Genomic DNA, 16749 nt, shown 5'->3' with positions numbered 1-16749 from the left:
TTTGTTGCTCAGGGGGAGTTTAGTAGCCTTGTATGTCGATTATGTGAGTCACTTTATGGTCTGAAACAATCTTTGCAAGTTTGGTTTGGGTAATTCAACACTGTAATTTTATCACTCTGTGTTTTATAAGCATTATGCATCAAATTCAGTATTTCATGAGAAGACCAAGCACATTGAGATTGATTGTCAATTTTGTGAAGTCGAGTGATCAACTTGAAGGTATCTCACCAAGCCCCTCATCGGTCCTCGTGTTAATTACATTTGTAACAAGCTAGGTACATGAATTGTATGCACTAGCTTGAGGGGGAGTGTTAGAATAAGAATAGGTTTATACAATCCTATTAGAACAAGAATAGATTTATACAATCCTATTAGAATAGGTTTATACAATTCTATTAGAATAGGAATAGGAATAGGAATAGGAATAGAAATAGAAATAGAAATAGGAATACTAAATAGTATCCTACTTGGTAAAGGATTGTATTCTAGGGTCTATAAATAGGGTCTCAATGTAATAATGTAGACACAACAACAATTCAATAATATTCTTCTCCTATATTTCTCACAGTTATATTGGAATGTAAGATGGTTAAATATATAATATTAGAAAATCAACGTGTTACTTGATACAGAAGCAAGAAAACACAAGCTGATATATAAAACAAACTCAACCCTGATATAGAGGGAATGTTTCAAAAGAGTTGCTTCGAGGGAAACGAACCTTGCGAGCATCAAAAGATTTTCTAACAACTTTAAATGCCTCCTGTGGCAACATTGAAGCAACCTACAAAATAGATAAGAAGAGCACTTTTTGACATCAAATGCAAAAATAATCTAAAGCTGACTGAATCTACCAGAAATCCAAAATTTAAAATACAAAAACTCCCTCTGCCTAATGTTGACTTTTGAAGTCATAACAATAAATTTGACTATCAATTGATCTTATATGTATCCTTTCTAACTAAATACATACTATTGACAGTTTAAACTTCAAATATTTCTATAATGAGTGAGCAAACGGACCACCAAAATCAAATTATGCTATTTAATATGAAACTAATTGAACACAAACTCAACAACCAATTCTCATTTTGCAATTTCTATTACTTTCACTCAACAGAAAACTCAAGTATATTCTAATGCTCACTGAATTTATTTCTACAAAAAATTGCTCAAATGGGCGACCAAAATCAAATTAGGCTATTAAGTGAGACTAACTAAACACAAACTAAAAACACAATTTTCATTTTGCAATTTCTACTACTTTCACTCAACAAGAAAAAATTCAAATATATATTCTAAAGTCAACTTTTAACGGAAATTCAAGAACTTTAGCAATTTCTACTACTTCCATTCAACAAAAAGAAACTCACATATATTCTTAAGTTAACCTTTTTACCGGAAATTCAAGAACTTTAGCAATTTCTACTACTTCCATTCAACAAAAAGAAACTCACATATATTCTTAAGTTAACCTTTTTACCGGAAATTCAAGAACTTTAGCAATTTCTACTACTTCCATTCAACAAAAAGAAACTCACATATATTCTTAAGTTAACCTTTTTACCGGAAATTCAAGAACTTTAGCAATTTCTACTACTTCCATTCAACAAAAAGAAACTCACATATATTCTTAAGTTAACCTTTTTACCGGAAATTCAAGAACTTTAGCAATTTCTACTACTTCCATTCAACAAAAAGAAACTCACATATATTCTTAAGTTAACCTTTTTACCGGAAATTCAAGAACTTTAGCAATTTCTACTACTTCCACTCAACAAAAAACTCAGATATATTCTAAAGTTAACTATTTAACCAGAACAACAACTGTAGCAATTTCTACTTCTTTCACTCAATAAAAAACCTCAAATATATTCCAAGTTAACTTTTTAAACAAAATTTCAAGAACTTCAGCAATTTCTACTACTTCAACTCACCAAGAAAACCTCAAATATATTCTATAGTTAACATTTTTACCGTAAATTCAAGAACTTTAGCAATTTCTACTACTTTCACTCAACAAAAGAAAAACTCAAATATATTCTAAAGATAACATTTTTATCTGAAATTCAATAACTTTAGCAATGTGTACTACTTCCACTCAATGAAAAACTCAGATACATTCTAAAGTTAACTTTTTTACCAGAATTTCAAGAACTTTAGCAATCTCTACTACTTTCACCAAACAAAAAAAAGTTAAATATATTCCAAAGTTAACATTTTTACCGGAAATTCAAGAACTTTAGCAATTTCTTGGAGTAAAGCATCTGAAACACCTAAGAAATCTTTTCCAGGGTCTTTATGAACTGAAACACTAAGCTTTGAGAGCCTCCAAATCCCTTCAAATTTGTTTTCAACATCAACTTGAGCTTCTTGTTGCTGTTTTAGCTTCTTTTTCTCAGATGGGTACCTCAATTTTCCTCTTCTTTTAACCTTCTTTGAACATGTAATGCAAAAGGGGTTTGAGTATAATGAAAAAGATTGAGTTTTTGGGAATGTGAATTTGGGATTTGAATTCAAGAATGAAAAATGAGAAGGGACTAAATTCTTGGTAGAAGCCATGGACATGGTTGAAAATTTGGAGGAGATAAGATTTTAGTTGGGATGTGGGGGGTTTTAGAAGGGGTTTTGGTTATTGATACAAAATATGTAAATTTCTAAAAGTGGGTGAATTATTATAAATAATTATTCCAGATTAGTTATTAACTAGTAAAATTATCCGCACGAAAAATTTAATATCATGGAATTTATAAAATAATACTTAAAACATATCAGTCATTAAAACTTAAACACTATATTATCTCACATACAAGATTACGTAGTAACAAACATTAATAATGTAAAGGAAATGAAAATTATTACATCTTATCATTTATCTTTAATAACATAAGCATAAATTAATGACTGTAAAAATACATACCAGGATATGTAACATAAGCAAACGTGTCAGTGAGTCATTCAACAGGAAAAAAGTACACAAATATTTAATTGTGAAGAAGAAGAGGAGGTTCAGAATTTTCGTTGTTTTAAAATGAGAGAAAATCTCTCTATTTATATACAACAAAATGTAGTGTGAACAAATGTTTATTGTACCTAATCGAAAGGTTACAACAATTTGGAAAAATTGCAACCCTTCAGAAAGGTCACAACATTTCATAAAAGTCACTATTTTTCATAGAAAGGGAATGCTAGTTTTGTAAATAAATAAATTAAAAGAGAATTCTGGTTTGTGGTGGCGGTATGTTATTTAAAAGAGTATAATAATCATGAATTAAAACTCGTTGTTCACCTTTCGAAAACAAGTATATTATTTAATAGATCGTCGCGACTGATATTTCAATGATATTTAAGATTTGAGCTTGAACAAAGTTAGACACATATTTCAATGATATTTAAAAATTTATTATAACATATAATTACAAACATTTATAAAAGAAAACATATAGGTACATATTTTAGTGTTTTATTGTTTGAAACGCCAAAAGATATTCAGATATCTTTTTTATAAACATTCAGAAAGATCATATCATACGAGGATTGAGAAAGTTTAGATAGTTTTCATAAATTATAAGATATTCATGTTTATTAAGAAAAAGTACTAACTTTGTTTAAGACAATTTAAGCTTCAAAACATGATTTTTTTAAAGCCAAAACAACCCTTAATTTGATGTTGGCATTACCATAAGAAATACTTAGCTATATTGCCACATCCCACAGCAAATGAAGAGTTATAGTGATGGTAAAACAGAATGAACATGACAATGGCAATAGACGCCAAAATTTGAGAATCAAACCAAAACTATTAACAGAAAATAAGCATTCATCAATTTCAAGTAGAATATACATAAATCAACTTAGGAACCTCTCTTTTTTACACAAATAGCTAAAACAAGTTTCCTAAATGCTTCTTTTCCCAAGGAAGAAGACCGGGGAAACTGCAGCTTCCGATGATTGTAACCGACAAAATTAGGTCAGGGAGATGTTTTCAGCTTTCACCTCTTTCTCTTGGCAGCAGCTCCAGAACCCCGGCCACCTCTCTTACCTGAGGATTCAGCGCTTGCACTGCTATTAGAACTTCCTCTTCCTCTTCCTCTCCCTGCAGACGGCTTCTTGCCACCTGAACTCCCGGCACCCTTCAAGTCCATGTTTACTTGGATCCCTGTTGTAAAGGAAAAAAAGATCAAGAGAAAAACGAAAAAGTGTGTTAAATAATTGCAGAAGAAGATGGAATTGTTCTAGAATGTCACTAACCTCTCGAACTGAGACTCTGAAGATCCGACTGCAATTTTTTCCCAACATCTGCTGAGTTAACCGAAACATGCAATAACATCATTAAATACAACTCCCAGTTATGGTAAAAGAATTACACTCTTCTTCTATATTAGAGAAATATCATGACCTACAAATGTTCTGAAAAAAACCGGTATCCCTAATGAGAAGTACAAACCTCATTGAAATATGAACAATACAAAATGCTTACTGCAAAGACACTAGGGAAGAAAACTATAATGTACATGATTCTTCGCAACTGCTATTTTCTTAACTATAAGATGCAACTCATACCGAAGGAATTATCTTATCTTTAAGAATCTTCAGTCAACAGTAATGGTAAAATTATTGAATGGTACATTATCGTCCTGTTAATGGGCAAGCTGAGTAGGGGGTATACCTATGTCTTCTGTCTCTGATGAATTCTCTTCATCTTCAGCCAGTGTTTCATCATTTTCTTCAGCTACACCTTCATCTAGTGGCTCCAGCATTGCTGCAATGCGCTTTTTTGGAGCTTTTTTAATTCCAGGAAGGGTAATTAAATCTGCTGTGCGAATTACACGTGATTTGCTTCCTTTGTTGTATGCCTTTGTCAGCGCCGCTTTCACAGCAGGCTGTACACCATCCAGAAGATTCAGATGTCCCTGGTGCAAATGCAGTCAACACATGAGCAGATTTCAAAAGTGCATCACAAAAATTAGGAGAAGACTGAAAACAATGGTATACCTTGAATTTTGATATCTCCACAATATTATCAAAGTCCTCCTGGCTTATAGAGTATGAATCCATAAAAGCAACAACATTCTCTACAGCTTCATCCTGGATATTACATTCATATATAACTACGCAAACAAATATACACAACGAGATTCAGGTTAAGCATGAATAATCCACCTTAGGCAGCATTTTTAATGGATCTGTCAACTTCTTTCCAAGAAGAGAAAAGTAGTCAAGTCTCAGGTTTGCCCTGAAATGTATGAGAAGATACGGTAAGCAACTGCCACGGATGCATAAAGACTATTTCTGCCTGTGCAGGAAGAAATGACTGGAAGGAACTTTGACTGACTTCCAAATTTTGGAAGAGAAGTGTACACAAAACATGAAAATCCTGCCATAGGTAATGCTTCAAAAGTTCTTTAGTCAATCATTAATTCTTCGACAATCGATTAACACTATCACCCATGCAGAAGAGGAGTAGGACAAGACAATGCATCATGGAAACCCCATTCGCTTAAGAAGATTATCTATACAGTTCTAACTTCAACTACACTTATGTAGGCATTGAAAAAGAATTTCAACAAGTTCTGAATCTAGAACAATTGTCTGAAAGAAGGATGTGCTTGTGTACCAGATCTTAATATTTATATTTTGGGAAATTAGAAAGAACTAGAAACAAAATTAAATTCACCATAAGATGGAGAAAATTAGGAAACAGTGATAACAATTAAAGAGAACATGTGCTCTGATAGATCAGATTATTGAAAGCACTCAAAGCACAGATCGAATGAGATGACATGTATCAGGTTAGAAGACAAGTGAGAAGAAAACTAATATGTTTTAAACTAAATACAGAAGAAAGTACCTTCCCAGATATGATTCACGAGATGCGAGTAGGTGAACATGCAATTCCTCCAGAATCCGGTAATTCTTTCCCATTGTAGAGTTCTTTCCTAGCCAGCCACCAAATCTGTTAAAGTTGCGCTCTCCCTGCAACATTTAACACCCACTGAAATTTAGAAGGCCTCAAACAAGTCCGGATTGGATGGCAATTAAATTATATTCAAGTGAAAACTCTGGCAAAGCTGATAAATGGCAGGCAAAGATTATCATAGAAGAAATCATAGGATCATATACTGAGACAACACCTTTGAAATACAACTCAACTTTTCGGCATTAAATACCAATACCGAAGCACCTGTAACTATCTAAGAAAGCTAATAGTATAACAGTATCTCTAGACCAACTTAAATTCAGCCATCAGAATTAAGAGAAAGGAGCAAATCAGAAATTAGAGATGGAGAACAAGAAGCAACAATCACCTGCTCAAGAGTCTGCCTCTGTCCGTGCAACAAAGAAGCACTAAAATGAGGGAGAAAAAAAAGAAGAAAGGAACGATGAAAGAGGCCACCAACATAATAAGATAAAGTCAACTTACAATGCAACTAAACACAAGAATCTTAAAATATGTCTTACGGAATTATGCAAGACGAAAGGCAACCAGCTGGAGAAAGTTGCCACTGCTGGTATCTTCGAATCTGTACATTTATTAAGTCACTATTTGCAATAGAGTCAGCAGCATGCGCAATTAGGCTCATCCGCTTTAAATCATTATCATCTTTGCCAGCAGAACTTGGTTTGTAGTTGAGATAGTTCTCCTGCCATCACATTCGGAAACAGTTATACAAAAACATATGGAGGTCTACTCATAAAATATTTTAAAACCATATTGACACTTTCTCCGAAGCTTTGAAATCCCAATATACCAATGACAAACCTATACCATTTAAATATTAGCTTTATGTTGTCTACGACTCGTTTATAAGGCAATTGATACAGGATAGATGATACAAATGAAAATCAAGAACAATAGCGAGTAACAAAAGGAAAGAAAAAAGTAAAGTGAACCATCTGAAGCATACAGTCAGCTTTATAGTATAGAACCTAATACAACACTGCCCAAACATCTTGCAGGAACAAAGCCCTTCAGCACTTCTACAGACAACTGTCTTCTCTCAAACACAACGAAGTTATCAATATGTGGAAATAAAGCAATCTAAAGGACACAAATAAGTATGCAAGACAAATTAAGGATGGAAGCAAGACTTAAAGTTAACACATATTTTCATAGCTATCATATAACAGCAGTAGTGTCTTAGAGAATAGGAACAACTAACAAAGAGGGCCTAATTATACTAGTTTAATATAAGATACAAGAAAACTGCCAAATTGTTTGCTCAGGCCATGTCATTTTAAGATGAATGATCAGGTAACAAACTGGGAAAATTAATAAGAGAAATTAATTAGGACAGACAAGATGGAATACTAAAACTTAAAGAGAAAAAAGATAGCAACAAAGTGGCCAGTTTCAACTGATTATATTATTCCTACTTAAATGAATACTCAAAGTTCTACAAGGTCTCAAAGTGATATAGAGAAAACTAAGCAGGGACATTTAAAAAAAATTAACTTAAATAACAGTAAATTTCAAGAAGAAATAATAACCTTATGGAGTCTAAAGTACCTGGACAAGAAGCGGGACAAGATCTGGGTCGCTCATACTTAGGTCAATTCTTTGATCTATTTTCAAGTTCTTGGCATTAAAATCAAACAGCCTATCAACACAGAAACAAACACAACTGATCAGTTAAGAAATAAAATTTATGCCAAGACCTAAGTTACCCTTATCTCAAAAAAAAAATTATGCCAAGACCTGAGTGTGAAAGTACGATGCAATAGAAATGCATGCTGTAGTCGCATGAAAGTACTAAAGTGAGATCTTTCACCAGGAAATTGCAAGCTATTTATGGCAGAATTCGAAGTAAATGCAATTAAATAGAATCCATATCTCAAGAAAATGTAAATTTGTAACAAACTGCAATATCCAAAGCAAGTGACAAAATATACCAATCCTATCAGAGTACAATGTCCATAGAAGGAGAGGTCCCAATCCTATACTCCCACAGGACATATTAATAGGGAATTTCTGCTTAGTTTCAAGCAATACTGGTATGCTGAGTGATGTGAAACATCAAGAACGTACTTCGTATTCAAAGCCATTGAACTGAGCTTTAGAATTTAGTCAACAGGTCAGGTTGTATTATAGGGCTATTACAAATACCACAGTAACCCTTCGGGGTGGCCCAGTGGTTTGGGCTTGGGACTTCCATGTTGGAGGTCTCAAGTTTGAAACCCCTTGGCAGCAAAAGTAAGGGATTTGCCTTCTGGGTCGAGCTCGTCGCACCAGGCTTGCCTAGTGCGGGTTACCTCTCCTATGTGGTTTGCGAGCTATTGTATAGGAGCAGGGTTTTTACCCTGTGCGCACCCAAAGGGTAGCGGCTGCGGGTTTCCCTAGTCATCAAAAAAAAAAAATACCACAGTATATGGTTATGAAAACAGAGCTGTTTTATTGTTGTTACATATTGTATTGTATTGTGTTGTTAGTTTAAATACAATTGCTACTTAAATTTATTGTATTATATCGTTGAATTCATCGTTCTGTTACGACGAAAAGTTCCATTTTGTGTAACGACCGATTTGGTGTGATCATGGCGTTACCTTTTGTTTTACTTATTATTTAATAATCAAATTTTATCCTTTATCCTACCTTTTTATAGTAGCTCTACCCCATTACCCCATACCCCATTTTAGTATGAATCACCCGTGAATGAAATATGGATAATTAGAGGAGGTAGATATTTTTTTAAGTGCTTTATTCCAAATATTACTAATTATTGTTTAATCTGTTCAATAGCACACAAGGTACTGGAGATGGTGATTCCCACATATATTTGCACACAGCACTGAGAGAACCCAACATAGCAATGCATATGTGGGAAAAAGCTTAGCAATTATATGGCAAAATACTAGAAACGGAAGTTGAATCTAATACATGCATACTTTTCTACAGCTTTGAACGGTGAGATGTCTTCATCCTTTGAACTGCTTAGAAGGCGGCGTCTTATATCATCGTATTGGATGACAGACTTGGAGAGACTCATGTATTGCAATTGATTTAGAGCCATACGCATATCTCCTCCAACACGTTCTGCCAATTCCTCAAGAGCAATCTAGAAAGGCAGAAGAAGAAAAACAATCATGAATCTCAGAAAGTTGATGGGTATCTGTCCAGACAACAAAAAAGGAATTTCTTTTCCCAATGTTTTGTAGTAGCACCACCAAATTATATATGATATAACACATTTATGCAGGAAAGATCTCAACCAGGTTATCTTGTCACCAATACATCTCGCGGTTCCCACCACATGCATAAATAGAAAAAGGTTTTAACTGTTCAACTATTATTGGACATTGCTTACTTGATTTTTTTTTTTTTAAAAAAAGATCTCTTATTATTTTCTCCATAAAAATTCATAGGTCTCCATCTGGGTGTTTCAGACCTGGATTACTTTATCATGCACTTCAACAAACCAACAATATCAAACCAAAGTATAACAGTACACAAATGTGAACAAGTGAAAACAACATTTTATCAGGGATGGTGGCTTTTGAACTCAACAATACAGTTCCAAATATTACTATCAACATTTTCTTCAACATGTACTAATAAAAACTTGTACAAGTTGTTGAAAGAGAATAAACCTCATTGACTTGAATGCCTTCAGCATTTGCCACTTGCTTTAACCTCTTTGCCATCTGCCAAAGAATACTCTCACTATTAGCCATCAAATTTTCAACCAATATTTTCACCTCATGTCTATCATAAAAGATCCAGAAAGGAACACCAGAAACATCGTTGATAGAGAACATTACGGGAGCAAGGATGGTTTGGATTTTGTCCATAACGAGGCAATATGTGGAAGGTAAACTGACTAGCATAGAATAGCGCATAATTTGGCGAAAATTAAGTACTAAAATTCAAATCAAGTAAAGATAACAAAGTGTCAGAAGAATGAATATATCATCCAACACTACTACTTATACCATCTTATTATTGCTCTTGTGCATTATATTTTTCTCACGAGGATAACTAGTTCCATAGGAACATCCACAAGAAAATATTAAAAGGAATAAATGTTATACATAACCTGCTGCTTAGTTGGTTTACGGAAGACAATTGGTAGGCAATAATTGACAAGGCTCTTCAATTTCTGACTGTAGCGATCATTGCAAATGCAGATAATAGGAATTTTCGAGATCTTGATGCTAGCAATAAGATCAGCAACACCACCTCTATCTCCAGCAGACATGCCATCAACCTCGTCCATAATCAGAACAGTCTTCTGATGGTGTGATCTGCAATTATCAACATGGATTGTGTCATATCATACTTTTGATTTTGAACATCCAAGAGAGTAGAGGTATACCTGCCAATATTAGCACTTAGAGATTCATTGCTAACAAGTTCTTTTATGGAATTAGCAGTACTTCCGCTAATTCCTTTCTCAATTTTTGAGTCGGCCTTTCCACGACTATCACTAGCATTTACCTAAACAAAGGAAGGTGCTGTTATATTAATCCAACAGAAATGGAAGTGTAAGTGAAAAATGACTAAATTACAGTCTGCAAATTTTCACCATTTAGAAGGAAAATACCTCGATGGTTTGAAAACCCAGCATCTGACTAACCACTTTTGCTGATGTAGTCTTCCCTATACCCGGCATACCACTCAACAGAACTGCTTTTTTAGCACCAGAGTCATTCTGTTTTTTCCCCTTACCCTTACTAGCTGCCTTTAGAAAATGCTCATCCCAGCTCTCTAGCCAACGCTGAATCTGCTCCACCTGAACATGTACCACATAGAAGGTAAAGTTACTCCAGGTGATATCTTTTAATTTAAAAGTATAGCCATTAAAGAAAGAAAGAAAGCAACGTAGAAGAATACCAGTGACTTGTTTCCTATTATGTCTACAATAGCTTTGGGCCTGTATTTTTCTGTCCATGGTAGTAAAGACTCTTTAGCTTGGGTTTTCCTCTTGGCAGGAGATGCACTACTTTTGGCAGGAGATGCACTAGGTGCCAATGGTTTGGCAGCTAGAATCTTTGTGGCAGTGCTTCCAGTTCCATCACCTAAAAAACCAACGTTGTCGCATTTTAGACCATGAAATCCCAAAGTCAAGAATGTGAAACTATCACCTCAGTATAAGAGGCACCAGAAAGGCAGTAACACAGTGCTCTATTGGGTGCGCCCAGGGTAAAACCCCCGCTCCTATGCAATAGCTCGCAAACCACATAGGAGGTAACCCGCACTAGGCAAGCCCCGTGCGACGAGCTCGACCCAGAAGGTAAACCCCTTGCTTTCGCTGGCAAGGGGTTTCGAACTTGAGACCTCCAACATGGAAGTCCCAAGCCCAAACCACTGGGCCACCCCGAAGGGTATGGAGAGCCTATTTTTGTTGTGCCGCTATCTTAGTGTCTTAACTTTCAAGCATTGTCTTTTATTAGAATCAATTCAAAGTCTTAACTTGTAACAGACAAAATTTGAAATGTAAATGATGGTTTCTTATAGTCCCAATCATTTAAATGGCTACAGGAATTGATGATATTCTTTTCTTTTTCTTTCTTTTTTTGGATGAAGAAAAAATGGATGCTATCTTTTTCTTTCAGTAAACCATTAAGACTTTTTGGTATTCCCAAGTAATTCTTGTTTTCAAGAGTTTGGTCCGACATTTAACATTTTCCTGCTTTCTTTTCTTTTTGAAATGCCTACTGAACTTTAGAGGACACTGTTCAAAAAAATCATAAACCAATTCATCTCTTATTTAAGACTGTCTATATCATCACTAGAAATAAACAAGTCATTAACAAAGTAAAAACGGAAAGCAAAAGAGACTTGGAATTACTTGTATTTTGTGAATTTCTCTTTCCAGAAGAAACAATGATGTCCGCAGATTTCTTTGATTCGGGTTGTGTAGCTGATTTTGATTTTTTCGATGACCGGATCAATTCAAACAAACCATCCTCAGTGAGAAATGCAGTTCTAGTGGCAAAAGTATAGGATATCAATATTAGTGCAGTAACAAATGAATAAGGGAAATTAGAATATGCATTGACATTGGACAAACCCGAGCTCCTTGGCTTTAGATGATTTCCGTCCCTCGACGTCTTCATCACATAAAAGATAAGTCTACAACAGAACCATATGAAGAACACCGTAAAACAATTAGGCTTAGCAAACAAAGAACCATTAGGTTTAGCAAAATTTGTAAGCAAAGACAATACCGTTTTCTTGCTAACAGATCCTGTGACACGACCACCATGGCGTTTAATCAAATCCTCAGCTTCTTCTCTTTCTAAACTGAAAGAATGAGAAAGAAATGCATGTCAAGCTTTATGTCATTCACATATCAAATCCCGAGACAAGTTAAAAAAGTAACACAGACGAAAAGACTTGACCCACTACATAGTGCACTCTTGCAGTGGGTTCTACATGCTTATAAGCAATAAAGAAATTTATGCAAAAATCCGTGTGCAGTGCTTATCCCCAGACTATCACTCAACAATATACAACCAGACTAATGAGGTACCTGTCGAGAGTTCCACTAATTACAAAAGTCAAACCAGCTAAACAGTCTGGGGCACCTTCAGGAACTTCCTGCGAAGCAGAAAGACCACATTTTTATTAACTCAGACAACTTCTTACCAAAAGAAGTTAGCTTCTGCAACGATTCTACCTTTTCCCCCTTGTGAGGAGGGTCTTTTCTTTCACCAAAGTTCATGAAACCTCCCCGTCCTCCACCACCTCTACCTCGTCCACCGCTTGGTGCTGCAGATGGTCCTTTACCACCACGCCCTCGTCCACCAGATTTGTTGTCCTTGACAGCTGAGGCATCATCTTCACTTTCATCAAGAGGGACACCCTTTCCACTGGTCTTAGCTGCCCGTCCTCCCCGCCCTCTTCCACCAGGTTTGAGATCAGATTTTTTGTTCTTAAGATCATCGTCACTATCATCACTGATCACATTTTTCTGCGCAGATCCCCTTCCAGATACCAATGGTACAAAGTCATCATCATCCTCAGCTTTGTGAATTTTTTTTGCAGCTGGTGGCCTCTCATTAGCTGATGAACTTCCAGCAGTACTTTGAGCTTTTCTTTTTGCTGACACTTCCTCAACTTTTTCTTCTTTTGCCTTCACCTTGTCTGTAGCAAAATATTTACTAGTTTTCCTTCTGTTGGTAGTCTCTTGTCCTTCTTGTACCTGGTGTCCATTAAATGGAAGAAAAAAAATAAGATTAACAAAAAAAACAAAAAGAGGCTGATGTCTATCATAGGTTCTCAAATTTTAGAAAATTGCATTTGATGATTCCAGTAGAAACATTCCACCATCTCAAAAGCTCTACCTACTATCTAAAAAACCCAACAATGAGATAATTAAAAAATTTAAAGATCAATCATATTCTTTATTTGTTGTTGTTGTTGTATTTAGAAAGATAAATTCATATATTGATGTGTTCTAAATCAACAAAGATCAATCATATTCTACAGGACTAATTGATGGTGACCACTTTTTAATTTACTGCAAAAAAGATAGAAACAAGGAGTTAACGTCAGAAGTTTAAGATTCTTAGTGCAGAAAACACTAAGTTCTCATGGAAGTTCCAAATTATATTAAACTAGTAAAATTACCCGTGCTTCGTACGGGAATTTAATATCACAAAATATATAAAATAATACTTAAAACCTAGCCACTAAAACTAAAACATTATATTATCTTATATTAAAAATTCAAAATGTAAAGGAAAATGAAAATTACTACATCTTATCATTTATCCTTAATAACATAAGCATAAAATAATGACTGTAAAAATACATACCAGGATATGTAACATAAGCAATGGTGTCACTGAGCCACTCAACATGAGTAAAGTACATAAAATATTTAATTGTGAAGAAGAAGAAGAAGAGGTTCAGAATTTTCGTTGTTTTCAAAATAGAGAGGAAATCTCTCTATTTATAGACAACAAATGGTAGTATGAATAAAATATTTATTCTGCCTTATCAGAAAGGTTACAACTATTTGGAAAGTTGCAACCATTTAGAAAAACCACAACCTTTCATAAAAGTCGCAACTTTTCATAAAAGTCACAACTTTTCATAAAAGTTGCAGCTCTTCATTAAAGTTACAATTTTCATTAAAGTCGCAACTTTTCATAACTGTCACAACTTTTCATGAAAGGGGGAGGCTAGTTTTGGAAATAAATAAATTAAAAGTGAATTATGGTTTGTGGTGGCACCACGTAGGCAGGCCTAAGGTTCTCTTTTATATATATATATATATGATTAGTTAAATTTCCCCTTCTTAATCTTCTACCATAATTTCTAACACTCTGATACTCCATTCCATTTCATTCTTTCTGTTTCTCCTTAAATAACTCATGTAGAACCCTAGGGTCAAGGCACTCATAGGAAATAAATTTGTCCCAAGAAATCTCAAAAAGAAGCAACAAGCCAGCCCCGCCGTTCCAGGCAGTCAGAAAAGTTTCCAAGAAACAGAATAAGAAACAAACCGGTAACAACATTATCAAACACTTAAGTCATACAACCATACCAGAGTAAATATAAAAGCAAGTGAACTCGGAAAAATGATCCACATTCAAAATACTTACCAGGTTTTCTGGCTTTGGACTAATGAGAGAAGGCTTTTCTGCTGCACTATTCTTGGACATACTCCCATTACCCGTGCCTTTGTCATGCTGCTTCATGAACCATTTCCTGATATCTGACTGTATTACATAGAACTATACCATCAAACTCTCAAACCATGCATCTCAGTTTCTAAATATTTTTAATTTTTTTTTTGTTTTTATGCCCGTGGTGTTCGGGCCAGATTTCGCGCACCTCGACTAATTCCACAGGATACCTACGACCTCCCACCATCAACATATATTGGGTAACTCTATCCACCCAAGCTAGAACAGATGGGAAAAAATCACCTACTGTTTTTGACTTTTTGTCACTGCTGGGTATTGAACTTGAGACCTCATGTTGCTCAACCCATGTCAATGACCACTACATCGCACCCTTGGGTGCTCAAATTCTAAATATTTGAAGAACACATCTTTTAACCCACATACATCAATCTGAAAATCCCAGCAACCACGACTTAATACTTGCTATCAGTTAAAGGTATATTCTATAGGTGTGCAATTGTATGTGTTTGAACAGGTATAGTGGAAAAAGTGAATTGCACAAAGTACCCAAATATGATTCGCTATGAAGTTTAAGATACTGGCATTTCTTATACACAAGTAGTTTATGAAAATGTCAAAAGAAAACCTAATAGTTTGTTTGGCCAAACTTCTTAAATCAACTTATTATGAAAAGTGGTTTTTCCAAATGTGCTTTTCAAGAAAGTACTTTTGGTGAGAAGCAGTTTGGCCAATAAGTTTGAGCGGCACTTTTAAGCAGCAATTAGTAGTTGACCAAACTTTTTAGAAGTGCTTCTAAGTATATTTTCCTCACGAGTGCTTTTCAAAGGAGTATTTTTTGGGGAGAAAAAGCTACAACTTCTTTTAGCTACTGAATAACAACTTCTACTACTCTCTGGAAGCAATTATTTTCTCCTAAAAATTTGGTCAAACACCTCCCTCCTCTTAAATATAACCACTGTTGGCCTCCCAAAAGCTTGGCCAAATAGACTATTAGTTTGGTGGATAAAAAGATGAACTTTGGTTAGTTAAGCATATTAGAATCTGGGACAACTTAAAATTGGCACAATACAGAGAAATTTAACAAGGGGACTAAGTTCGGTGGAGAGAAAAAAAAATTGAATTTGATTTAGTAAAGGCATTATAGAATCTGAGACAAGTTTAAATTAGTACAATACAGAGAAAATTAACATTCAGCTTACCACAAATCAAAAAATTCTCAGAATCCCATGTATTAAAATCTTACAAGCTACTGAAAAATAATGCAGGATAATATTTACCATGTTCGTGATCTGCAATTAGCAATGTCTCCTTCAAAATTTCAATTATCTTCAAACTGCCAACCTACATACAAAAAAATGAACCAAATGTATGAGTAATTTCGCTATACAAACCTCGAAAACCGAGACAATTGCATGGAAAATTGCTTCGAAAAAGGGGAAAAGTAAGAGCATATTACCAATCGTAGTAGGTTTCCGACAAGCTATGGAGTCACAGGCAGCGAGTTAACCGGCAGTTACATTCAACGTCGCTCCGGTGTAGTAGGGTTTTGAGAGTTGAGACTTTTTTTCCGGCAGGGGTTTAACCGGTTAATTGAGAGAAATTGGAAAAATAGAATTTCATGGGCTTTAGAATAGAGTAATGGGCCCAAGCCCAATAAATTCAATTTTATGGGCTTACTAAATATAGATATATTTTTCTTTATTTTACTAAACATAACATATTTGAAAAAATTGAAATGGTAAAAAAAATAAAAAAAATTTGAAGTAAATCGTTGAAATTAATAGGAGATAAGGTAATAATCAATGGAAGATTGAGGTGAATAAAGAACTTTTTTCTGAGCATTAAAGATAGGCCTTATCAACCAGGAGCATTTGATTTCGTTGGAATCAGAGCTTCGCGACTAAGAGGAATCTCGACCAAAACTCAAAAAAGACCCACTAGGCCTAAAAGCCTTGAAAGTCCCATCAATAAAGTACTTAAGGTTTATCATTGTTCTTCGAGCTGAAAATTATAAGCGGATTCAAGCTCAAGAAATGCTTGAACCTAGCTACTTCACCTTTAATGGTTGTTTCAATGTTTGCTCATTTAGATAGAGTTGTCATAATAGGTGGTAAGCAAATGAATAACATTCACCACCAACCTGCGAGACAT

At 34.8% G+C, this 16749-nt stretch overlaps 2 protein-coding genes across 3 annotated transcripts in view; both read right to left on the bottom strand.

Annotated features, from left to right (window-relative positions):
• Positions 1–2628, bottom strand: part of LOC102604692 (uncharacterized protein Cbei_0202) — a 12547-nt gene extending 9919 nt beyond the window's left edge. Inside the window, exons 1-2 of the mRNA XM_006343552.2 lie at positions 2227–2628; positions 722–784 (exon numbers count right to left, since the gene is read on the bottom strand). Coding sequence (XP_006343614.1) covers positions 722–784; positions 2227–2568 — 405 coding nt within the window. The 5' untranslated portion in view covers positions 2569–2628. The remainder of the gene's footprint in view (positions 1–721; positions 785–2226) is intronic.
• Positions 2629–3734: 1106 nt separating this feature from the next.
• Positions 3735–16209, bottom strand: LOC102604147 (replication factor C subunit 1). Of its 2 annotated transcripts, none has more exons than XM_006343550.2 (23): positions 16055–16209; positions 15876–15939; positions 14554–14670; positions 12621–13145; positions 12474–12541; positions 12169–12244; positions 12012–12073; positions 11790–11926; positions 10832–11016; positions 10542–10730; positions 10314–10435; positions 10035–10242; positions 9589–9642; positions 8887–9056; positions 7511–7601; positions 6463–6644; positions 6309–6348; positions 5852–5976; positions 5164–5236; positions 4996–5088; positions 4670–4913; positions 4252–4302; positions 3735–4159 (listed from the first exon to the last, which is right to left on the bottom strand). In XM_006343550.2, exons 2-23 carry the CDS (start codon positions 15876–15878, stop codon positions 3993–3995), a joined length of 2982 nt encoding a protein of 993 aa, XP_006343612.1. In that variant the 5' UTR covers positions 15879–15939; positions 16055–16209; the 3' UTR covers positions 3735–3992. The 2 variants fall into 2 exon arrangements, with proteins under 2 accessions (XP_006343612.1, XP_006343613.1); XM_006343551.2 differs by having other exon boundaries at positions 4252–4299.
• Between the last annotated feature and the right edge of the window lie 540 nt (positions 16210–16749).

This window comes from Solanum tuberosum, unplaced genomic scaffold, assembly GCF_000226075.1.
Source record: "Solanum tuberosum cultivar DM 1-3 516 R44 unplaced genomic scaffold, SolTub_3.0 scf00047, whole genome shotgun sequence".
NCBI classification, from domain to species: Eukaryota; Viridiplantae; Streptophyta; class Magnoliopsida; order Solanales; family Solanaceae; genus Solanum; species Solanum tuberosum.
Note: the sequence above shows the minus strand (reverse complement) of the source record. Positions and strands in the feature narration are given on the sequence as shown.